At 42.7% G+C, this 25,355-nt stretch overlaps 1 protein-coding gene across 1 annotated transcript in view; it reads right to left on the bottom strand.

The window, feature by feature from the left end:
• Positions 1-25,355, bottom strand: part of LOC126154162 (uncharacterized) — a 262,805-nt gene that overhangs the window by 81,185 nt on the left and 156,265 nt on the right. Inside the window, exons 4-5 of the mRNA XM_049916119.1 lie at positions 24,092-24,261; positions 5,937-6,204 (exon numbers count right to left, since the gene is read on the bottom strand). Of these exons, the coding sequence (XP_049772076.1) occupies positions 5,937-6,204; positions 24,092-24,261 (438 nt within the window). The remainder of the gene's footprint in view (positions 1-5,936; positions 6,205-24,091; positions 24,262-25,355) is intronic.

The following is a 25,355-nucleotide window of genomic DNA, read 5'->3' as shown; positions in this document are numbered from 1 at the left end:
ATATAACCTCCAAAATCGATTGCAACGATGCAACGAGCGTACCCGGTGCTGGCGCCATTCCGCCATGACTCATCCACAAAGCCATGGGCCCTGGTTGCCAACAAGGCTCTGTGCAAGCTGTTGGCGGCTCCGTAATAGGGTGGTCTGCATGTAAATGGATTACTGACTGGCAATGTTAATGTTCGGCTACTTAGCAGAGATTTTGCAGTCATTCATGGAGTTCACTTTCCGAAACAAAGATGGAATTTGAATAGATGAGAATGCGCCATGTCACCGGGCTACAGTTGTTCGCGATTGGTTTGAAGGACATTCTGGACAATTAGAGCGAATAATTTGGCCACCCAGATGGTCCGACATGAATCCCATCGAACATTTATGGCACATAATCGAGACGTCAGTTCGTCTACGAAATCCTGCACCAGCAACACTTTTTCAGTTATGGACGGCTGTAGAGGCAGCATGATTTTCAATGACTTGTCGAGGCCACGACACGCCGAGCTGCTGCATTACGCCATCCAGAAGGAGGTCCGACACGATATTAGGGGGTATTGCATGACTTTTGCCACCTGAGTGTATGTATGGTGTGTCTGTGGAGAAAAATTTTCTATTCGATAACATTAGCGCCCTTCACTCTTTATCCACAAGGTTGGTTTCTTTCAATGAGAGGACGTAGGGTGGAACGGAAAATAATGGAATGATATTGATCTGAAGAATTTTACACAATTCAAAATTTGTTTTTAAGGGGCGATTGAAATTAATCATAAAAAATGAAAAGCAAGACGTCACTCTCAACGGTAGCAGGACGTGAAAAATTCTATGCGTACTTTATCACTGGTAACATAGTACTAACGTCACTAGAAATAATACCCGAAACAGAAATGAGCACTACACAAAGCGGGCAGATGGAAAACGACGTTTTGCTAGAGTCAACGAACCATTACCAAGCCACTACACTTTCGTCCATCGAAGGCTATGGTAATACGTGAGTATTTGACACTTCGACAGTGGAAGTCATGAGACTGACTAATTGCGAACTGACTGAATGGCGCGCTTAATAAACAAACCGGAAAGAAGATGTTTAGCGTCCTGACAGCACCGAAGTCTTCAGAAAGGGAGCTCAAACTCCAATTTAGGAGGCAAGGAAAAGAAATTTGCTGTATCCTTCAAGAGCAACCATTCCGGTATTTTCCTGGGGCAATTTAGAGAAATCACGGAAACTTAAATCGAGGTGTCTAGACGGGGATTTTAACCGTCGTCCGCCAAAGTCCGAGTCCACTGTGCTAACCACTGCGCCATCTCGCTCGGTGGTTAATGGACAGAGCTATAGACTTAGCTATAAGATAACCTCACAAATAGGACATAGATGCCTAATTACGCTGGTATGAAGAAACTCAAGACGCAATGTAAGTGCATTTGTCTCCAGGTGACTAACTGAATTCATTTAGAGCACCAGAAGACGAAGTGGTCCATTTATAGAAATTCTCGAAGGATCATACCAATCAATTTTGGAGAATATGTTGTAATGGTACCAAAGTACGATATTCTTTCAGATTCATCACAATTGACCGAATCAATGGTGTACTGGTTACCATTAGTGTAACGTCTTAGCAGCACACCGTCACACAAGGTCCGACCCAGTTTTGCGGCAACCACTGCTATGTCGCATCGCAGCCAACAGTAGAACACAAAATATTCACCTAGGCCCTATTTACACGTACCCCTTAGGTCAGCGCGAAGGCCCTTTTTGAGCAATTAGACTGTCGCGCGGCCAAATCATACTTCCGTTTATTATCTGCTGAAGAGCCACAGTTGATTCATTAATCACCTCTCAGATGTCGACTTCCGAGTTCGGAGCCTCTTGTGCCTCTCAAACTCTCCACAGTTCTATAGTCACAGACGGGAGCGTCGCGCAAGAGTCTCGCAGCGTGGCCTTGACAACGATCTGCAGCCGTGTCAGCATTCACTGACACTGGCATAGCGCTTGTGCAAGGCACCGGCAGCCTAATGCCGCTGTCCCGGCCGGGCGTTCGGGCCTCCTTCCACGACCCACGTGCTGCCATTGATTGTCTCTCCGTGGTCTATAGATGATTACGCAAAGGAACTTGGACAGTATCAATTTCCGTCAACGTACTGAGTGTCCTGTTGTTAAGAAAGTTTTCGACAAAGCTGATTATGTTTTGCTTACCCCAAAAATGCCAATTCAAAGTTCAAGACTTGGGGGGGGAGGGGGGAGGCGGAGGAGGAAAGCAGCAACTACACTATCCTGACCGGACAGTCGGTGTGTTTTGGTTTGTTGTGAGTGCATTATGTTGGAAATAAGCGAATTCAAACATGGACAAATTGTTGGTGCTAGTATGATGAGTGGTTCCGTAACCAAAGCAGCCAAAGTGTTTGGTGTTTCAAGAGACATTGTGTCGAAGACTTATACTGCTTGTAACACCATAGCTCTAATGCTCTACTGATTTATTTTGCTTTTGTTTCATCTTGTTGATCTTCTGTAAATGTGTTTGAATCGATAACATAAAATTGTATACTCCTTTCTTTGTACGAACTTTGAGTCATGGTCTGATTCTATGTATTGTAGAATATCTGTCGTTTAAATGCTTTGTCCCATTTGGAGGGAACAAAACTTACTGTATATAATTGTAATTTCTGTGTGAATAATTTTTTGTAGAAATGTCAATATGTGCAAATGTTCTGTTTTATTTAATGTATTTGATTACTGTTATGTAAACTGCTGATCCTCAGTTAGGGTTCTTAGTTAGTTTGTATGTAAAAGGTGTAGTGGTTCCCCTCGGGAACGGAACTGTGTAGCGCGCGCTAATTGTGGTTGGCCTACGTAGAAAAGGTGGAACTGATTGTCAGTCGGAGACGAGCTACCAGTCGGAGACGAGCTACGAGTCGGGGACAAGCTACGAGTCGGGGACGAGCTACGAGTCTGTGCACTGCCATCTAAAAGATGCATATTGTGCTGGTTCCGAGAGAGGCTTTTCCTGCCGCTTTCAAATGCCTCGGAAGAATGGATAAATAGCTGGAAATATTCTGGGATTGGTATCAATCATCGCCAACAAGAAATGACAGAGTCCAGCAATTCTACCTGCAATTCCACCTAACAACATGCAGTTGCCACCACATTGCGCAATCATTACATCGGAATATTACAATGATGTACAGTGAAGGATCAGCTTAATGGATGTGTTAGTGTGCTCAAATATAAGGTAATTTATATCTGAATTTATGTACCTACCCTGATTTTTCTCCTCATCATACCACCTCTCAGGTTCCTCTCCGTTTGAGCTAAAGTGATATCCGAGTGTCCTTACTAAAAGAACATTAAAGCCTAATATTTTGCTCATTAATGCCTCTTCAACATAGTAAAAAGAAAGTTAAAGTTAAGGTGGCAAGAGAGTGAGTTAAAGTAAATGTAGTTTGCTGAAAATATTCCTATTAAAACTACTTATTAAAGTGCTGTTGTTAACTTCAAAATTAAAAGTTCTTAAGACTGAGGCTTATAAAGTAAATGTTCACATTGTTGTCTGCAGTAAATTCCAGAAGGTGAGTCAGTTTCTTGCAATTTTGTCAACATTGTGTTTCACTGTAGTAAAAGTGAGGAAGCTGCAGTTGTGAAACGTTATATACTCATGTTTGTCTCTCTTGTGTATTAGAAGTGCATATTAATAGTAATGTTATAAAGACCATTCACTTTGTGTAAGCCCTGAAAGTAATAGTGTGTTACGGTATCTGTTATAATTTTGCAAATTGTTTCTGCTGCTCTGTTAGTTTCAATCTTACCGTAAACAAATGTATGTGTCAGAGTTCACTGCATTCGCGTGCGACAAAGTATAGGTTGCGTTGATCAGTTATAGTTACTTATACCTACTTTCTTAAACGAGAACGTTAATCTTTCTCTTGCCTAATTAGGCTGGCGACCGTTTTCCTTATTCTATAAACAGTATAGCTAGGAAAAATTTTGTTTGTTACTGTTCAAATATTTACGTAATTCTGACTTTCATTTCCGATAAGCCACCTCCGTTAGGAACAACACGGTCAACCTAGCAAAATTCCTCTCAGAGGGTAACACTGTTCTGTTGCTTTATACCATTATTAATCCAACAAAATAATTCTGTTTTGCAAATTGCCTCCAGTTTTGAGGTTATGGTATAACAGTAGCAGGTAGGAGTGTTATACGCTTACTGCAAAAGCAGAGAAAACTGAATTCCCTAAGTCACAATGCTAAGGAAAGTTTATGATGAATCATCTTGAAGAGGATTTTGACAAAAAATAAGGAGCCGATAGCTACGAAATCCACTGCAGAACTGAATGTCACGCTCACGAACAGTGTCAACACCAAGACAACACGAAGGGCGCTGTGTGAGTAAGGAACTAAAGGGCGATCTGGAATTCCAAAATGACTTACCGGCGATACGAATGCCCTAATAGAAAACCGCACTGCCAAAGCCATAAAACCTGGAATTAGGAGCGATGGATTTGGTCGGATTATTCTTCTTTCACACTGCAACTTCTGATCGAGTTTACGTCCCAAGAGTGAAACATGGTTCGGTGATATGTGCTGGCGTATTACAAGGGCCTCAAGCTTTCTCTGTAAGGACGTATTATGCAACCATTTCGGCTGATCACGTCCATGTGATGGTACAATGTTTGTTCACCACTTGCGATGCTGTTTTGCGAGACGACAGGTCCCCTGCTGACACAGCTCGCATTATTACGGACTGGTTTCTTGAACTTACCACTACTTCTCAGGAAAAATGGTACAAGATTCCCATGACAGCCATGCAGGACACTTATTTATTCATTCCGAGACGACTGCAAGCTGTTGTGGAAGCCAAAGGGTTTCACTCACTATATTAGGCATGGTAAAGTGTTGCGTTTTAGTTTTTCCATACTTACTGCCACCAATCTGAATATTACAGAGTCAGTCCTTGTGGCCTACTTTCGACAGAGAGACGTGTGATCTCTGTATCCGCTTTCATCGTCGTTACCTGAACGTAATAGTATTTTCCAAGAAAAATAGTACAAATATTCCTTGACAGCGATGCAGTATACGTATTTATACATTTAGAGACAACTGGAAGCTGTTGTGAATGCCAAAGGGTTTCATTCGCTATATTGGTCATGGTAAGGTGTTGCGATTTAGTCTTTCCAAATTTTAGTCCACCTCCTGTATGTTTGCAGGGCTTTTTTCTAGAAATTTTTGCTGTACATAAACGACATTTTTACCCAGAATATCGATATATCGATATCGAAATGGCAATATCGTGTGCCTACATTTTTACATTATATTATTTTTTTCGTATTATTCGGTTAATATTTGAAAGAGTTCTTTCGGAATTGTAGTAGAATATACTTTTATTTGCACTGTATGAAGGAGTCTAACTACTTTTTGAACTTTCACTACGTCCAGTCTTTCTTTGACTGTGTGAAGCAAGTATAGGACAAAGAAGAAGTCCGAGTGCGCTGGGGGAAGGCTGTGGGAATGGAATAACAAGATTTACGATGTTGAGAAATAACACAATAGTTGTGTTAAAAATCAATTTTTAACGCAACTAACGTGCTATTTCTTCACATCGGCATTCTTCAAAAAAAGTTGCTGAAAATGAGGAACAAAAATCTAAATGACAACATAGGCCTTTACGGTGGGCGGAGACGTCTTTGGGAAAATGTTGACGTAATCGGCGCTCAGAGCTACTAACAGAAACTGCAACGTTTAACTTAATACTTTACTTCTATATACCGATAGCTGATAGATAATGATATTTTCTTTAATATCGATGTATCGGATTCCCGATATTTTTAAAAATATCAACAGTCCTAGTTAGGACTCGCCCTTCGTGCCACCATTTGGGACACAAGAATTCAGAAGACCGCGTGAGGTAGTGAGACTTGGGTAGCAGTGCTGTTCCGTCGCAGGGCCTTACCACGTGAGAGAAGTCGACGTCTAGGTTGGTGAGGCGGTACTGCGGCAGGCGGTCCCCGCGGCGCGCCTGCTCGGCGTGCAGCGCGTGGAGGGCGCGCACCAGCTGGTAGTGGCGCAGCAGGCGCAGCGCGGGCAGGCCCTGCAGCAGCGCCTGCAAGTCCTCCAGCGTCGCCCTGGCCGCCCCCAGGTGCAGCTCGCTCAACGTGGCGCCGCCCGCCTGCGGTCGCGGCTCTCGCGGCGGCGGGCGCCGTCTCCACACGTGCAGGCCCCTGTAGCGTCATTCAGAGCGACAGGTGGATGTAATACAGCCACCAGAAACCACGATTAGGCACAATACTGTGTTTTATGTTCACGTCCCTTAAAGTATATATTCATGTATTATATCCTCTCGAAGATGACACTGGAGGACAAAGAAACAATCGCTCGGACAAAATGTGGTGTAAGTCAGGGGTGCAGTCTTTTCTCCCTGCAGTGCAAATCTACACATATAATTGATTCGCCTCGATGGGCAGCGAATCCATCGTCTTCAGTACGGACGCTCGATTACGTCTGACCTCCTGCGCGATACTCCAAGTAGCGAGCAGGGGCTGTGGGCTGTGGACAGGGGCTGTTGGTAGGTGGCGCTAGATGGCAGTGTGGGTCAGTCGAGAGGCCTCCTGGAATAGTCCGCGTGGCTGCGATAAACACTGTGTCCGGATGACGCAGTGGCTAACGCAGCTGCCTAGTATGCACGTTTGAATCTCGGTCTGGCATATATTTTCACTCGCCGCCGCTGGTTCCGCAACAACTCGCGATGCAACTGACATCAATAGTCCCTTCCCCTTCCTTTCCTTTCTCTCCCCCCCCCCCACCTTCAATTTACATGTAATAGTATACACAGAATAATCAATAACGGAAATGAAAGAAAATAGAAGAAAGGTTTAACAGTGGGGTTAAAATTCATGGTGAAAGGAAATCAGTCGTAAGATTCGTTGACGACATTGCTATCTGCAGCGAAGGTGAAGAAGAATTGCAGAATCTGTAGAACGAGACGAACAGTCTAATGAAAACACAATACGGATTGAGAACAAATCGAATAAAGACGAAAGCGATGAGAAGTAGCAGAAATGAGGACAGCGAGAAACTTAACATCAGAATGAGAGATTGAGCCGTGGCGCCATTGAGTTAGTAGACTGTTCAGGTCTGGCGCCACTGGTGCAGGATCGACTATTTCTCTTACGGCCCCATTGCAAATATCTATGAGGAAGAGCTGATATCTGTCGGTTGTTTCCTTAGAAGGTCTTTGCTTGCCGATAGATATACGGGGTTCACTGGCCCGAGAGTGGGACACGAAGTTTGGGGATTGACGGTAGCGCCGCGACAACAGGTGATCACGAGGTCCGAGCGGCCGAAGCCACGAGCTGCCCAAAGAGGGCCTGCTCAGAGCCAAGATACCGGAATACTTCACCGGGGTCAGCAACGACTTGAAGCAGCCGATTGGTTGGCAGATTTCGTGGCGAACGACCGCTCGTGGCCTGGCTGCCCTCTTCTACCTGGCTTTCATCGGCACAACTCAGTAGCAGCTGCGACGCACCGTGGACCCATGGAACTGCTTGCTGATATAGGGGAGTAACAGTCTGTAATCCTCGTGGTGATTTATTTCATTGTCTACCTGTCTCCTTATTATTCTCTGGTTTGTATCTCACCCTCAGAGTTTTACTCGGTCGGCTCTTGGGTCGTAAATATAGGCAGTGGTATTGTACTAAGACACTAGTGGTCGTTTGAAATTTTGTCCCACTATTATATTGCGTTTCCTCTCTGGTTTGTAGCCGATCATTAATGTTCTAAGTAATCAGCTCTTTCTCGTAAATAAAGCCGGAACAATTGTACTATGGCACAGGTTGCCGTTAAACAAAACAGGGGTCTTGTTGTCAGATTTAGATGCTAGCCGGTTCAGTTCTTTGATTGTAATTGCATTTCTCAGTCATTAGTTTTAATTTGAACAACCTGTTGTAGTAAACTGTTCGTTTCTGTGTTTGAAAGACCAGATCATTATTCATGCATTTTAGCTAGCTTTTGTGGTTCAGCGGAGTGAGTTCTCAATAAGTGCTCATAAGCAATGTTTTAAGATGTTCCTTGAGAGCGGTCTTAATAGCTGACAATAAGTTTAACTTCGGAAATATTAACAGCGTACTGTCACCAGGGCTGTAGTCAAAATAAAATTGTCAAAAGGGATGTGTTGGGATTCAGTCGCACCTAGGTTGTCATTGAAATTAAGAGGTTGGTTGCGTTGAAGGAAGCCTTATCATTGTCATCTTGTTTGCTTAACTTTTTAATCTTTAAGCACAGGTGCGCATCTTAACCCCAAACCTTTCGACGTACAGCTTTCAAATTAAAAGTTCAGTCATCTGTTTTGAATTATTGAATGACTCTTATCATAAATGGTGCTTACGTCGTTTTTTAGCGTTGCAGAAGGGAATTTAATAAGACAGACTTTGTCCAGCGCGGCAGTAAACATCGTTGTTTTACCGGATAACGGGTGGGCTGCTGGTCCGACCGTCTTGTAGTCATCGTCATATTATTTGCTGTTTTGCAGTACAGCACTTCAGATTTCTTTTGCAAAAATTAAAAGCGTATTCAAAGTAAGGTCTAAGATCAAAAGAATTTTGCAAATTTGTTCAATTCGTTAAAGAAAATTTTATTGTTAAATGCTTCGATTATCTGTAAAATACAGATTGTATATTGTTAAATAAACAGGTAGTGTGAAAAGGAAGTTATATTGGTGGGTCCTCCCTTCCACGTTTCCTTAATTTCAGTAAGTACCGCGTATCACCATTCCATGGACACTGGCCTATATCCCAGGCTGTATGGTTCATTATCCATGAAATAGCATAAGAACAAGTTGTTACACCATTGAAATTAGAACAAGAACAATATCAAATAACGTTGGATTACTTTTCAACTCTTGCTATCAAGTTTTTGTCTCGTAAAGTATCAGCCTGCCTTTAGTAAGTGTTACTTCATGAGAACATTTCTCATTGGTAGAGAAGCTTTTAAGGATCGAACGAATAGACAAAGTCAAGAGAGCCAATCCTTTTAATGATTATATAACATATGTCTTCTCCCAGTTGACTGTAAATCAGTTTGCCGTGAGTGAAGCGTGTGAGCTGCATTAACAAGCCTTCGCTGTGTGCCACAGCTTTAATAAAAGAAATTTGTATATATTACAAAAATCTACTTTGAAACTTTCTTTATGCTGCTGTTATTGTTATGTACAGGCTTCCGTCATTAGTGACTATGGTCTATCAGTTTAGTTTCGTGACAAATTACGTTGTTTTGTGATGTTTATTTTTGGCAGGAAGCTCTATTTGGCAGATGTATCGTTGCTCTTGTTTTCCTGTTTTGTCTGATGCAGTCTTGACAGTTGCCGCCATACAAGAAGGACGCACTACACATTGTCCAGTCACATTAATCTGACCACCTGTTAGAAGTCTGAATAACAACATATTGCAGCGTTGACCGCTCCGACACGTGCAGGAAGTCAGGAAGGTTCTGGAAGATACTGACAGGTGTTTAGAGCAATACACTGGCCAGTTGCTCAAGATTTCTCGGCTGAGAATCCACAGAGCGACTACCAACCATTGAAATCTCTGCGGTCTTATGGATGATGTTCTCCTGAAAGTGGACTGGAAACCAGAAGCCGGAGAATAGTTTTGGCGGTGGGAAGACGGAGGAACTGAATAATCTAGTGTTAAGCGCTAGGCTCAATTCATTCCACAGCCCTATTTTATATATTTTACAATAGTGGGGAAGTGTTATGAGCCATTTTGAGCTGTTGAGCATGCTCGATGATGACTAAAAGGTCGAAACTAATGTAATACCTCCAATTAATTATCTACTACTACTTACCTATATCTCTGTCGTCCTGTGTCACTCTTGCTGGCGCCTTATGGGGCAGCCACAGGCTGCACAGTCCGGTACTGCGGATTGTCCTGACAGGCGCCTGCAGCTCTACCACAGCCCAACGTTCCAGTGGCAGCCGCTGCAATATCTGGAGGCGCCACATGTGCCGGATACAGTCTCGAACCACGTGACGCTGGAATCACTTCCTAGTATTTCTTCGCCGCCGGACGACCTTAACGAGTGTCAGCGCAGCAACTCGCCAGTCAGTGCGAATTCCATTGTCGACATACACTTTTCGACTCAATATCGGAAGTACGGTCAGAGCGCAGCGCTCGGCAGTGGAACCATTGTCTTCGCCAGTGCAGGCTATACCGTCCGCGTCTTCGGCAGTGCTTCCCGACATTTACAGAATGAATGCCCAGTTTGTACCTTCATTAATTGTGACAGACTTTCATCATATAGGGACGATGTTTGTGTTGCCTTTACTCATAAGTTGCTTCTTTTGCTAACGTTATTGTAAATTTTTGATATTAGTTATAAGGTTCTATTGTTTTTCTGTACCTTTCCACTTTTCTTTTATAGAGTGTGTGTCACCCACAACGGAAGGCTACGCTCCCCTGTCCCACAAATCGCAACATTCAGTTTTACTTTGAGAAATGGCCACCAGATTATGTTTGTCTGCTTCAGGAAAATGGTGGCATCGTCAGACAAGCGCTAAACATTTATTTACCTGTGGTTTTCTCTAGAACAGTAAAATATGTGGGATCTGATTAAAACGAATAACGAACGCTAAAGCGGTATTTGTATTAAGAAAATGTGTAGTAATTTCCGATGGGACCAAACTGCTAAGGCCTTTGGTCCCTAGGCTTACACACTACTTACTCTAACTTAAACTAATTTAACGCTAAGGACAACACACACACACCTATGCCCGAGGGAGGACTCGAATCTCCGACGGGGCAGCGGCACGAACCGTGACAGGGCACCTCAGACTGCACCGCTACCCAGCGTGGTTTGTATTAAGAACTCACCTATTTATTCAGAGGTAAAGTTACAACTGAGAAAATAGTGTAGTGTCGTTGAAATTTATACATCATCCAATAACATTAATGCAAGCACCGAATATGTTCTAAGTGAATATGCAATGACCATTCACCGATGTCAAGTGGCAGGACTAGCAGTTGACGATGCAAAACACTTGTCCGGGGACGCGGAAAACAATGCAATAGTTATGGTAATGTGGAAACGGAGCGATTTATGCGACGTCCAAAAAGATGTGCTCATTGGCTTTTGGGCCAAAAGCGGAAGCATTTCCTAGATTCCTAACTTTTCCTAACTTTGTAAACTGTTCGCGTGCCGCTGTACTTTAAATGCATCGTGTATGATAGATCGGCGCTATCCAATACCAGCGTTGAGGCAACCATGGTGCATCACGAGCCATAGATGTCAGTGGTGAACGACGGCTGCAGACAGTTGTCGAGTCCAGGTGGTCCCATAGATTCTCGACAGGGTTTTAATCTGGGGAGTCTGGTGGCAAGAGGAGTACGGTAAAGCTGGCCGCGATGGCCGAGCAGTTCTAGGCGCTTGAGTCCGGAACGGCGCGACTGCTACGGTCGCAGGTTCGAATCCTGCCTTGGGCATGGGTGTGTGTGATGTCCTTAGGTTAGTTAGGTTCAAGTAGTTCTAAGTTCTAGGGGACTGGTAACCTCAGATGTTACGTTCTATAGTGCTCAGAGACATTTGAACCATTTTTTTGAGTACGGTAAGCTCATCTTGCTGCTCTTCGAAACACGGACGAACCATGTGCTCTGTGTGACACGTTACAGTGTCCTGTTAGAAGCTGCCATGTGTGCCGAGGAAAAATCTAAACGCATGTAAGGGTAAACATTTCCCCCAAGGGTTGATACATACATGTGGTGGTTCATTACGCCTTCTAGAATGACTGTGTCACTAAGGTAATGCCATGGAAACCTCCTCCAACCATAATACTCCCTCCTCCAGCATGAACCCTTCTCTTTCCTTCCAGACGTTTCACGCCAACAGAGCATAAAATGTGGAATTCCTTGAAAAGATCATCTGTCGTCATCACTGTTCTTTCAGTTGCGGTACTGCTGTGAAAATTCCGGCCTTAGTCGCCGATGAGCAGCAGTCAGCGTGGGAGCATTAAGCAGACTGAGGTCCATAAGCAGCAACGTGCTATGAACGCTCGTCGAGGAGACATACTTGGTAGCACCTTTGTTTTATCTTGGCGGCCAGTTGCTCAATAGTTGCGTGTCTATCTGCCGTCACACCTGTCTGCAGCCGTCGTACACCACTGAAATCTATGGCTCGTGATGCACCCATAGTTGCCTCACCGCAAGTTTTGGATAGCGCCGTTTTGTAGTGCACGATACATTTAAATACAGCGGCACGCAAACAATTTACAAAATTTGGTATTTCGGAAATGCTTCCGCCCTTGGTTCAAAATCCAATGAGCACATCTTTCTGGACGTCAGATAAATCGCTCCGTTTCCACATTACAATAACGACTGCACTGTTTTCCGCGTCCCCGGACAAGTGTTTTGCATCCTCCACTGCTAGTCCTGCCACTTACTATCGCTGAGTGGTCATTGCATATTCACGTCGAACATAGGCGGTGGTTACGTTAATTTTATTGCAGGGTGTACAAATTACAACACCACTACACCATTTTCTCAGTTGTGATTTTACCTCTGAATAAATAGGTCAGTTCTTAATACGAGCCGCGCGTGGTCTGGGGCGCCTTGTCATGGTTCGTCCGGGTGTCCCCGTCATAGATTCGAGTCCTCCTTCTGGCAAGGGTGTGTGTGTTGTCCTTAGCGTTGAATTATTTTAAGTTGGATTAAGTAGTGTGTAAGCCCAGGGACCGATGAACGTAGGAGTTTGGTCCCATAGGAAATTACGACAAATTTTCTTAATACAATTACTGCTTTAGGGATCGTTATTTGTGTTAATCAAATCTCGCATATTTTATTGTTATAGAAAATACCACAGGTAAATATTTAGCACTTCTCTGACGATGCCACCACTTTCCTGAAGCAGACTAACATGATCTGGTGACCAATTTTCCATGTAAAACGGAATGTTGCGATCTGAGGGACAGGGAAACGTTGCCTTCCGTTGTGGGTGACACACACTCTATAAAAGAAAAGTGCACAGGTACAGAAAAACAATAGAGCCTCATAACTAACACGAAAAGCACATAATAACGTTAGCAAAAGAAGCAACTTCCGTCTAAAGGCAACATATACATCGTCCCGTTCTGATGAAAGTCTGTCACAAGTAATGAAGGTACAAAATGGGCATTCATTCTGTAAATGTCGGGAAACACTACCGAAGGCGCGGTTGGTGTAGGCTGCACTGGCGAAGACAATGCTTCTACTACCGAGCGCTGCGCTATGACCGTACTTCCGATGTTGAATCGAAAAGTCGATGTCGAAACTGGAATTCGCACTGACTGGCGAGGAAGTGATTCCAGTGTTACGGGGCTCGAGACGGTATCCGGCACATGTGGCGCATCCAGATATTGCAGCGGCTGTCATCGGCACATTTGTTTTTTTTTTTTATTAATCTCATTTTGTTCGTTTCTGTTCGTTGTATCGTCGCAAGACACCAGTTTCAGTTCGGTGTTGATCTATTAACTCAGATTTTTATTACATAGTTCAGCTAACCCTCTGACCGAACACGCTGAGTTACCGTGCCGGCATATTGGGCTGCGGTAGAGCGGCAGGCGCCTAGCTAGGACAACCCACAGTACCGGGCTGTACGGCGTGAGGCTGCCTCGTAGGCGCCAGCCAGAATGCCACAGGACGACAAAAGGTATATGTAAGTAGTAGTAGATAATTAATTAGAGGTATTACATTAGTTTCGACCTTTTCGTCATCATTGAGCAGGCTCAAAAGCTCGAAATGGCTCATAGCACATCCCCTATATTGTAAAATATATAAATATGGCTGTGGAAGGAAATCAGCCTAGCGCTTAGCACGAGATCTTTCAGTTTCTCCGTCTTCCCACCGCCAAAACTATTCTCTGATTCTAGTTTCCAGTTCACTTTCAGAAGAACACCAGCCACACGACCGCAGAGACTGCAATGGCGGACAAGTGCGAGAATACGCACGATCAGCTAAACCGCTCATGCATCACAGTTGCTGATAAGAATAACATAGAGAATAATAGAAAAAAATAGAAGATGTGCTAGATGACAATCAGTTTGGCTTTGGGGAAGGTAAGGGCACCAGAGAGGTAATTCTGACGTTGCGGTTGGTAATGGAAGCAAGAATAAAAAAAATCAAGACATGTTCATAGGATTTGACGATCTGGAAAAAGCATTCGACAGTTTGAAATGGCGCAAAATGTTATAAATTCTCAGAAAAATGCGAGTACACGATAGGGAAAGTCGAGTAATACACAATATGTACAAAAGCCAAGAGGGAACATTAAGAGTGGAAGACAAAGAACGAAGTGCCCGGATTAAAAAGGGTGCAAGACAGGGATGCAGTCTCTCGCCCCTACTGTTCAATCTATACATCGAAGAAGCAGTGACGGAAATACAACCAAGGTTCAAGAATGGGATTAAAATTCAAGGTGAAAGGAAATCAATAATCAGAATCACTGATGACATTGCTATTCTCAGTGAAAGTGAAGAACGGATACAGGATTTGCTGAATCGAACGAACAGTATAATGAGTGCAGAGTAGAGACCGTGAGAAAATCAAAGAAACACGAAAGTAATGAAAAGTAGCAGAAATGAGAACATCGAAAAGCTTATCAGGGTTGGTAAACACGAAATAGATAAGTTAAGGAATTCTGCTGCCTAGGTAGCTAAATAACACACGACGGACAGAGCAAAGAGAGCATAAAAATAGAGAAGCTCTGGCGAAAACGCCAGTCCTGGTCAAGAGAATTCTACTTAAGCAGAGACAGGCTTATCCAAGCTTAATCTAAAGAAGAAATTTCTGACAATGCACGTTTGAAGCACAGCATTGTACGGTAATGAAATACGGTCATTGGGAAACCGCAAAGGAAGAGACTCGAAGCCTTTGAGATGTAGTGCCACAGAACAATGTTAAAAATCAAGTAGACTGATAAGGTAAGGCATCAGGAGGTTTTCTGAAGAATCGTCGGCGAAAGAAATATTTGGAAAACAGTAACAAGAAGAAGGGACAGGATGGTAGGATATCTGTTATGGCAATAACTAACTTAACTTCCGGTACTAGAGGAAGGTGCGGAGGGTAAACGTGGTACAGGAAAACCACTGTTGAATACATCCTGAAAATAATTGAGGGAGTATGTTGCAAGTGCTACTTTTAGAGGCAGAGATTGGCAGAGGAGAGTAACACGTACCGGGCCAGATCAATCCGTTCAGAAGACTGATGACTCAAAATAAAAGTGCAGTCGTAAACATGGAACATTACATGAAGTAGCTGAAATGAAGTTATCTTAAAATATTAAAATCGTGAAATTATGGAAGTATAACAAGCTATTGAAAGCAAGGAGGAACATTTCCAACATCATATGATCTTTTACTATCGTTAGCAGAAAATCGACTCACGATGTCGGCTCAAGATTTGTGCTCTATACGGGGACAACTCAGTAAGGCTCGAGCATGTCAAAAGTGGTTTGATTTAGAGCCGGGAATTTCGCCCTAACAGAAAAAAGGCGATCTGGACGGCCAGTTGGTACAGACGTGGAACGGCTGAGGAAACGATGGTCAACAGTGCAAGAATGAGGATGCGGGCGTTGGCATTGTGTCTCAATATCGCCGTGCTACTGTAGCTGGGTTACCTAAAAATTCTCGATATATGCCTACCTGATGAACTGGGTGAAACGAATTTGATTCAGCCCGAATCCACCCGTGACTCCTTATTGAGATGCAGTCAGAATGCTCGGTTTCTGGAACGGCTGTAACTGTAGATGACACGTGGATCGTCTACAACGTCCGGAAGAGTAAATCGTGGCGCAATGCAGGGCAGCCACCACTATCGGTCCCTAAACCAGGATTGCATCCCAGAAAGTTTCTGCTAAGCATCTGGTGGGATTCCAAAAACTTCCTGTATTACGAACTTCTTCCGAATGAGGCCATCATTTCCGAGAAATACTGTTCGCGCTTGGAACGTCTCAAGGCAGCCACTGCTGAGAAATGACCGGATTTGGGGCACGATGTGGTCTTCACCACTACAGCGCCATACCACGTACCTCTATGGTCACTCAACAAAAGCTACGGAGTGGGAAATGCTACCCCCAATGTCGTATTCATATACTTTGCCTCTTCCATCTATTCCATTCCCTACAGAATTTCCTAAATGAAAGCGCCACATTTTTTCCATTGGAAGACTGCCGATTGAACCTTGAAGAGTTCATCAACCTGAAAACCATCACATTTTGGAAGAATAGCATTTATAAGCTACCAGTGGCAATATAGTGTGTATACTGCAGGGGAAAAAAAACGTTTGTTCACAAAACCGATCCTCCGTATCAATAGTGCACGACCTTGTGTTTGAAGTGTGTAAGCAGATAGGCCGGCAACCTCTCTGTCGTAGCTGTGCTGCCGGGAGGTTTGTTCCCAGGCGTTCTCTGTGATTGCACTGTAATGAAAAGCGAGCGAACTAATGTGACAACTCAGTACCATAAAAGGTATAGAACTGTTATATGATTTTAGTTTTATTCCACTCTTCAAAAAACTCTTTAGTGTTAGCGACATTTACAAATTATGGTGTTCCTCTCCACTCGAAGATGTTGAGTAGCTGATACTCTCGAGACGACCTGCTGGAAGAACAATACGTGAAATAACATTAGCTGTCAGGTAGTGGTAAAATGCTGATCTTTTCCTTGCAGGAAAAATATGATGATAACAAACTTCCTCCTTGCTACAGCAATATAAATGTATATACGTCAAAAACACGTTTAAATTCTTTTACATGGCACGTAACAAATTTCATCCTTGCAACAACAGCAGAAATGTATAAACAACACAATCATGTTTGACTTCTTTTGCATGACAGTTATAATACCGGGACCTTAAGAAGGTCGCATTAAAATTAACGCACCTTTCGTCGACACTGTAAAGCAAACAATAATAATAGTAATAAGCGGTAGCGCCAATTAATGAAGTGGGTTTCGTCGTAGATACAACAGCGTTCTGTTACTCAGAAACCATATAATTATGTGTATAAAACGTTAATAAACAGGCCCCGTCACACATCATGCAGTAATCACGGAGGATGTTCCTAATATTGAAAGTAATTCCTCCCTTTCCAACGTCCGTAGCAACATGGATACCACAAAGATTTATTTCACGCTTCTTTTCAATCTACACTCGACAGTCCGCGCTAGAATTAAATTATTTCCTCGTAGCTCGCAAGCTCGCGGAAGGACATAGCGATGGCTATCTGATATATAGACTACGTGAGAAGAGAATTGGTAATTTTGGGGCCTCGTCCCACCCTGGCCGCATGGCCCTGGTTAGGCGCCACTTGCAGGCAAGAAGCGTTATAAATTAAAAGATAAGGCGCTCCGGGGATGATTTGTTCCGCCAGATTACCAGGCCGGCCTGGGTTGGTTTGGGCTGTCTGCTCAGAGGACCTGTTGAGCGCACGGCTACACACACACACACACACACACACACACACACACACACACGCACACACATCTCCTACACCCTTGTCCCACGCACCGCTTCATCTGGATTACTGAGGTTCTCCGACTGCCGGGCGGCAACAACTTATACTTCCGTAGAAGGTGTGAGTCTCGTGTTTCCTACAGATCCAATGAAGAAAACATAAAAGTCTTCTTGTGTACAGCATGTGTACTTGGATCAAGACAGATAGTTTCATGATAGGGAAAGAGGCATAACTGCGAGACGAATCATTGGTATCCAGACTGTTAGCATTTGCGAATACAAATTACCTTTCTCCCTCACTAGAACATTATCCTACTTGTAAGGTGTAATACGTATCGCTAAATGCACGTCACCACCTCAGCTGCTGTTTGTAAAATAATTTATTTTTCGAAAAAAGCTGCGTTCCACGTACTTTATCAAGTGACAAGCGCCTATCACCTCATGGAGTAATATGGCACATATAAAATCAGCTTCATTATCAGTAGACAAATCAACCCCAAGACGCTTGTGATCTCTTCGTGATTTTTTCAGCAGAGCACAACCAATAAGACAAATTACGGTATTTTCTAGACAAGCGCTGACGGTAACTACATTTTGTAATGTACGCCGTTATCTCGGAAATAACTGTATACTGTGTTCATTAATATAGACTGTTTCACAGGGCAGTTTTATGTATACAACCTATAAATGTTTGGTGTACATTTGCTGGACATTTGTCTGTATGTGAGAACTAAGAAACTCCTGTAGAGATTTTGATACTGTTTTCAGTAATACATAGATTGATTCACGACTAAGGTTGTATAATTACACATATTTAGAGCAAATTATCTAAATTCTGATAAATTAATCCCCGTCACGTCGCGGGTTTCTTTATATGTGAAAGGCAATCTCAGGAACATCTGTACAGAGTTTGAAATGATTTTCAGTAATACGTAGGCTAATTCACGTGGAATGTTTCTGTATATAATTTATTACCACTACACCAGACATGTCGTCCGGCTTCAGATACTCCGTGATACCTGCGCAAGGCAGAGGTGGATCGGTAGTTTACATGTACTCGTACGTTTGGGTACAAACAGCTGTTGCAGCACGAACGTATGGAACATTTAAAAATTTATTTTGCTCTCGCCAATCTAGCATACAGCTTATAGAGGTTGTGTGAGCGAATATCAATCTGATTTCTGTCTAGACTTTACAAATACAATACGTAAGTAGTTGAAACAGGGAAACAGACTATTTCGGAAATAGACGGTGAACACGATATGCTGTACTTCCTTTCACGTTGTAGTGGTCTGCGATAGTAATGAATGTCGAATCCAGAAACTACAAATATTATAAAAATATGTTTATGCATGTAAGTTCCACATCTCCTCGTAAACCGTAGGACTGATCTCAACCGAACGTGGTACACATATAACTTCCCATCTCGAAAGAAATTCTCTGGCAGAGGAACCACTTACGTCCTACTGGGATGGAGACGACTGACCGAGAAGGGTGTGGAACGGACATCAGGAGAGAAAGAGATGGGGAAGGAGGATATTGACGCAGACAGGGGAGGATGAGGTGGGGGAAAAATTCAGAAAAGAGGAGACTGAAAGAATCATCGGAGAGGAGAATCAGAATACAGAAGAGACAGAGACAGAGAGAGAGAGAGAGAGAGAGAGAGAGAGAGAGAGAGGTGGACAGACGGAGGATCAGGAGGAGATCGAAAGAAAGAGAGTGGGGAGGAGATGGAAAGAGAATGAGGAGGAGGAGGTGGACGGTGATGGCGGGAGGGTGAGTGGGAAGTTATTGTCCAGCGGTTACTGGACATAAGAGTACGATGCGCATCCTGGAAGATGTCGGTACTGTTCTCAGTGTAAAGGGGTTAGAGATCGTAAACTATGTCGTTCACCAGTATTATATCCTTTTCTCTCGGTTGTTTAGACGAGAGGAAAAATACCGATTGATCGTCGACTGTACTTCTCTGCTTTCTTAATTTTTTAAAATTAAAACCATGGAGCTGCGGCAAAAATCCACAGACAGTGACCATTTCGTCTTCATGATGTACCTGCGATAATCAAGACACTATATGAGACTTCATCTGAACAGTAGAGAGTACAGTACGCAACTGACAGCTATCCACACGATTCGTTCCGCAAATAGTGGAAGCATTTTCTATTCGCAAGATTGTTACTTTCGTGGTAACGTATTACTCTTGTGGTGCTTCTCATGTTCTCTTCTATACAATCGTTACAAGACATGTTAGTGTATAATGGCTGCCACGTGGTAAAACACTTGCGCAGACACCCTGGCTTGTGGGAGCCGCAAATTGAAGCGTGTCGCTACAAAGTTACTTTCCGCTGAGATTCTTCAGCCTGTTTCTATATGATAATGCCCTAAACGAGAATCCACGAAATGTTGTCGAATCCAGACGGACCTACTCCGAAGACTGTGATACTTTGGAAAGGAAAATTGTCTCTTTTCTCTTGATACCGGATTCCGGCACGGTGACTGAATCCACACGGCTTCTTAATACGCTAAATCATTAAATCAGTTCCGAAGAAATCACTTTCTCCTGTACTCTAGAGTTCTTCCGAGACTCACATAATTGGTTCAGACATTAAGAACGGAAACTGATACACACACAAGGATTTTGGTAATGCATAATAAACAGCTGCAATCGCAGATTAAAAAAACTGCTTATACTAGTTGTGTATATGGAGTGCGGGCTCTTATTAGAATTATTTTAAATCAGATTTAAGTCGACGAGGAAGCCTAGTTACTGTACTTACTTGAACTAATAAAGGTAATAGCAGTCAGTCGCAAATAATGTTTTTTTTTTTTTTTTAGTTATGTGTTCCATTGATCAATAGCACGGAAAAACTGTTACGATGTGGAACGTATCAAATGAACAAGAAACGCGCACTGGAGCAAGTTTTTTTTGCATTATAGCCTTATACCCAAATATTTCTATTATGTATCCTATTCCTTTAAATGGCACAAAATGAATATATTATATCTCCAGATTTATTTGTTCATATTCAAGAATTCATCTATGATATAGAAGGAGTTGTCAAGGAGCTATGATTTCTTTTTGTTTTTTAAACTATTTCTGCTGTTTGTCAGACATTTTATATCATCTGGTAATATATCAAAAAGTTTTATAGCAGCATATTTTACCCCTTAAGTAAAGGATAGTGTAGGTCTTTATTTTTCCTGGTATTTTAATCATGAATGTTGCTGTTGATTTCAAACTGGTCCATGTTGTTGAGAAAAAATTTTATTACTGGGTAAATGTACTGTGAAGCAGTTGTAATAATTCCTAACGTTTTTAACAGGTGCCTATAAGATGTGCGACTATGAACCCCACACATTATTCTAACTACTTTCTTTTGAGCAGTGAATACCTTTTGCCTAAGTGTTGAGTTGCCCCAGATTTCGTATGATATCAGAGAGTGGAAGTATGCAAAATATGTTAGCTTACTAATTTCTACATCCTCAAAACTGGCAATTATTCTGATTGCAATGGTTTTTGAACCTAATCACTATAGGGGATCCATAAAATGACTTTTCCAATTAGGATTCTCATCTATATGTACACCCAAAAACTAAGTATGCTCTACCCTGGCTACTGACTTCTTTTAATGTGTAATGTTTATTGAAGGAATTATACTTTTTGTAGCAAAGAATTGGATGTACTGTGTCTTTTCAAAGTTCAGAACAAGCCCATTCACAGAGAACCAATTAATGACTTTTCCAAAGACCTTATTTGTATCATTTTCTATCGGTATTTCTTTTACTGGTTTAATAATTACGCTTGTATCATCAGCAAACAGTGTCATTTCAGCATCTTGTTTCACATAAGAAGGGAGGTCATTCACATATATCAAGAACAGGATGGGACCCATGATCGAACCTTGTGGAACACCTAATGTAATGTCACCCCAGTTAGATGAAGTGGCAAACTCCTTTGAATCACTTGAGGCATATAAAGAGACTTTTTTCTTCCTGTTATGTAGATATGACTTAAACGACTCATATGCCGTTCCGTTTATACCATAGAATTGTAATTTCTCTAACATAATGGCATGGTTCACACAGTCAAATGCTTTGGATAAGTCACAGAATATTCCTACTGGCAACATTTTACTATTTAAAGACTATTGTGTGGATAGTGAAATTGTATATTGCTGGCTCAGTGGAACAGCATTACTGAAATCCGAACTGTGATTTACTACGTATCCCATTACTGTTGAGATGGCTAACCACTCTTGAGTGCATTACTTTCTCAAAAATTTTTGAAAATACTGTACGCAAGGATACTGGTCAGTAATTATTGGCATCTGTGGTTTCCCTCTTTTTGTAGAGAGGCCTGGCAATGGCATATTTTAATCTGTCTAGAAAAATACCCTGAGTTAGTGATGCATTACATATGTGACTCAAAACATCAGCTGTAATTGCTCCACATTGTTTTAATAACTTGTTAGAGATGTCATCTACTCCAGCAGAACATTTAGTTTCCAAAGATTTAATAATTTTCCTTATTTCACAATAGGTTATTAGATGAAACTTAATCTGACTAAAATTTTTTAAAACTGACTCTTCCATGTACTGCCTGGCATTTTCTTTTGAACTATTCTCACCAATTTTTTGTCCTACACTTAATAAGTGATTGTTAAATACATTGACTACCTGTGTAGTGTTGGTTGTAATGGTCTCATTCTCTTTAACAGTAATACTACCTACCCCAGTGGTTACTTTTCCTGTCTCCCTTCTAACAAAATTCCATATTGATTCTATTTTATTGATGGAGTTATTGATTTCTCCTCTAACATACATATTTCTCATTATGTTACAATAATTTTTATAGTGTGAAAGTACTTCTGGTTCTTTACTAGTTCTTGCTGTCTCATACAGTTTTCTTTTTCTTTCTGAAGACACTTTAACACCTGTAGTAATCCAAGGTTTCTTTGAAAAGTTTATGGTGTTACATATAGTAATTTTATTTGGAAAACAATGTTCAAAAGCGGATATAAATTTATCAAGAAATATGCTCCATTTATCATTAGCATTTAGCTCATTATATACATCTTCCCAGTTTACATTTTATAAACTTTCTCAGAATTGATCTATAGATATCGGGTTGAGAACCCTCACACTTTTACTTAATGGTCTCTGAAGTGTACGCCCTGTTAGGTTTTGTAAGTTAATCAGTTGTGCATCATGGTCAGATAATCCATTTACCACAGGGAAAGCATGTGTTTGTTCTACACCCTCTTGCTGTACAAATACATTATCTATTGGAGTACTACTGTCCTGAGCTACATGTGTAGGGAAATTGATCACTGATTCTAAGTTATATGTTATTAACAACACTTCTAGTTCACTTTTCCTATCAGAATTGCTTAGAAAGTTAACACTGAAATCACCACAGATTAATAATTTCTTCTTTTTGTCTGAAATACAGCATAATAGGGAGTCAAACTATTTTATGAATAGCTCCCAATCTCCTAGTGGAGACCTGTACACTGTTTCTAATATCAACACAACATTATCTAGCAGAATTTCACATGCACAAACCTCAAAGCGCTGATCAACACAAATTTTCACAATGAGATTTTCACTCTGCAGGGGAGTGTGCGCTGATACGAAACTTCCTGGCAGATTAAAACTGTGTGCCAGGCCGAGACTCGAACTCAGGACTTTTGCCTTTCGCGGGCAAGTGCTCTACCAACTGAGCTACCCAAGCACGACTCACGCCCTGTCCTCACAGCTTTACTTCCACCTGTACCTCGTCTCCTACCTTCCAAACTTTACAGAAGCTCTCCTGCGAACCTAGCAGAACTAGCACTCCTGAAAGAAAGGATATTGCGGAGACATGGCTTAGCAACAGCCTGGGGAATGTTTCCAGAATGAGATTTTCACTCTGCAGCGGAGTGTGCGCTGATATGAAACTTCCTGGCAGGTTCGCAGGAGAGTTTATGTGAAGTCTGGAAGGTAGGAGACGAGGTACAGGTGGAAGTAAAGCTGTGAGGACAGGGCTTGAGTCGTGCTTGGGTAACTCAGTTGGTAGAGCACTTGCCCGCGAAAGGCAGAGGTCCCGAGTTAGAGTCCCGGCGTGGCACACAGTTTTAATCTGCCACGAAGTTTCAACACATAATTTGCTTACTTCAACAGTTCTATATGTATACCCTTGTTTTATGAAAATGGCAGCTCCTCCTTTACCATACTAGATCTACAAGTGTAAGATGCTACCTTATACCCATTTATACTGACATTTTCAATCCCCACAGTTACATGGTGCACAGACAGACAAAGTATATCAATCTCATTTTCTTTTGAGGTCATCTATACACATTATTAGCTCATCTACTTTATTTTTTATTTCCCTGATATTTTGGTGAAGTAAGTTGATACCGCCCTTAAGCTTTATCCCTGTTTGCTGTGCATGAAGTTTCTTTTCTTCTATTTTCCTTGGTAGTTGTCTGTTGTTTCGTGTTCCAGTTTGGTAAAAAAGCAGTTGACAGCTGCGCACGTGGCGGTGGTGCTGCCACGGCGTGCCGTACCTGAAGAGCGCCTCAGCCTGCGGCAGCCAGGGCGGCTCCTGGCGCTGGCGGCGGCCCTGCGGCTGCCTGCGGCCGGCATTGGTCCGCTGCGTCTGCGCCTGCGCCTGCGCCTGCAGGTGGTCCAGCAGCAGAGGTCGGCGGCCGCGCATCGCCAGCTCGCCATCCAGGTCCACCGTGCTCACCGATGACGGCGTCCACTGCAGCAGTGTCTCCAGCGCCGTCCCAGGCTTCCACTGACTCACCAGCAGCTGCCGCACTGACTGCGCCGACAAAGGGTGCCGTTAGCTGCTAGTCACACTGAACGCGGGACAAATGCAGCTTGAAGTATGCATTCACTCATCCACAAATCGTGATCTCTAAATCTCACCTTGAAGTACACTCATCAGGGACATGGGACAAGATACGTATTGACAGTCAAAAGAAACCTCCGGCCGCTTCGTCTGCATTGTTGTTGTGGTCTTCAGTCCTGAGACTGGTTTGATGCAGCTCTCCATGCTACTCTATCCTGTGCAAGTCGCTTCATCTCCCAGTACGACTGCAGCCTACATCCTTCTGAATCTGTTTAGTGTATTCATCTCTTGGTCTCCCTCTCCGATTTTTACAATTCTCGCTGCCCTCCTATACTAAATTGGTGATCCCTTGACGCCTCAGAACGTGTCCTACCAACCGATCCCTCCTTCTAGTCAAGTTATGCCACAAACTGCTCCCCAATACTCTCCAATACCGCTTCTTGCCGGCTGTTGTGGTCGAGTGGTTCAAGGCGCTTCCGTCTGGAACCGCGTGACCGCTACGGTCGCACGTTCGAATCCTGCCTCGGGCATGGATGTGTCTGATGTCCTTAGGGTAGTTAGGTTTAAGTAGTTCTAAGTTCTAGGAGAATGATGACCTCAGATGTTAAGTCCCATAATGCTCAGAGCCATTTGAACCATTTTGAACCAATACTGCCTCATTACTTATGTGATCTACCCATCTAATCTTCAGCATTCTTCCGTAGCACCACATTTCGAAAGCTTCTTTTCTCTTCTTGTCCAAACTGTTAATCGACCATGTTTCACTTCCATACATGGCTACACTCCATACAAATACTTTCAGAAACGACTTCCTGACACTTAAATCTATACTCGATGTTAACAGAATTTCTCTTCTTAAGAAACGCTTTCCTTGCCATTGCCAGTCTACATTTTATATCCTCTCTACTTCGACAATCATCAGTTATTTTGCTCCCCAAATAGCAAAACTCCTTTACTACTTTAAGTGCCTCATCTCCTAGTCTAATTCCCTCAGCATCACCCGACTTAATTCGATTACATTCCATTATCCTCGTTTTGCTTCTGTTGATGTTCATCTTATATCC

This window comes from Schistocerca cancellata, chromosome 2 (assembly GCF_023864275.1).
Source record: "Schistocerca cancellata isolate TAMUIC-IGC-003103 chromosome 2, iqSchCanc2.1, whole genome shotgun sequence".
NCBI lineage: Eukaryota > Metazoa > Arthropoda > Insecta > Orthoptera > Acrididae > Schistocerca > Schistocerca cancellata.
The sequence above is the reverse complement of the archived record's forward strand: the minus strand, read 5'-3'. Positions and strand labels throughout refer to the sequence as shown.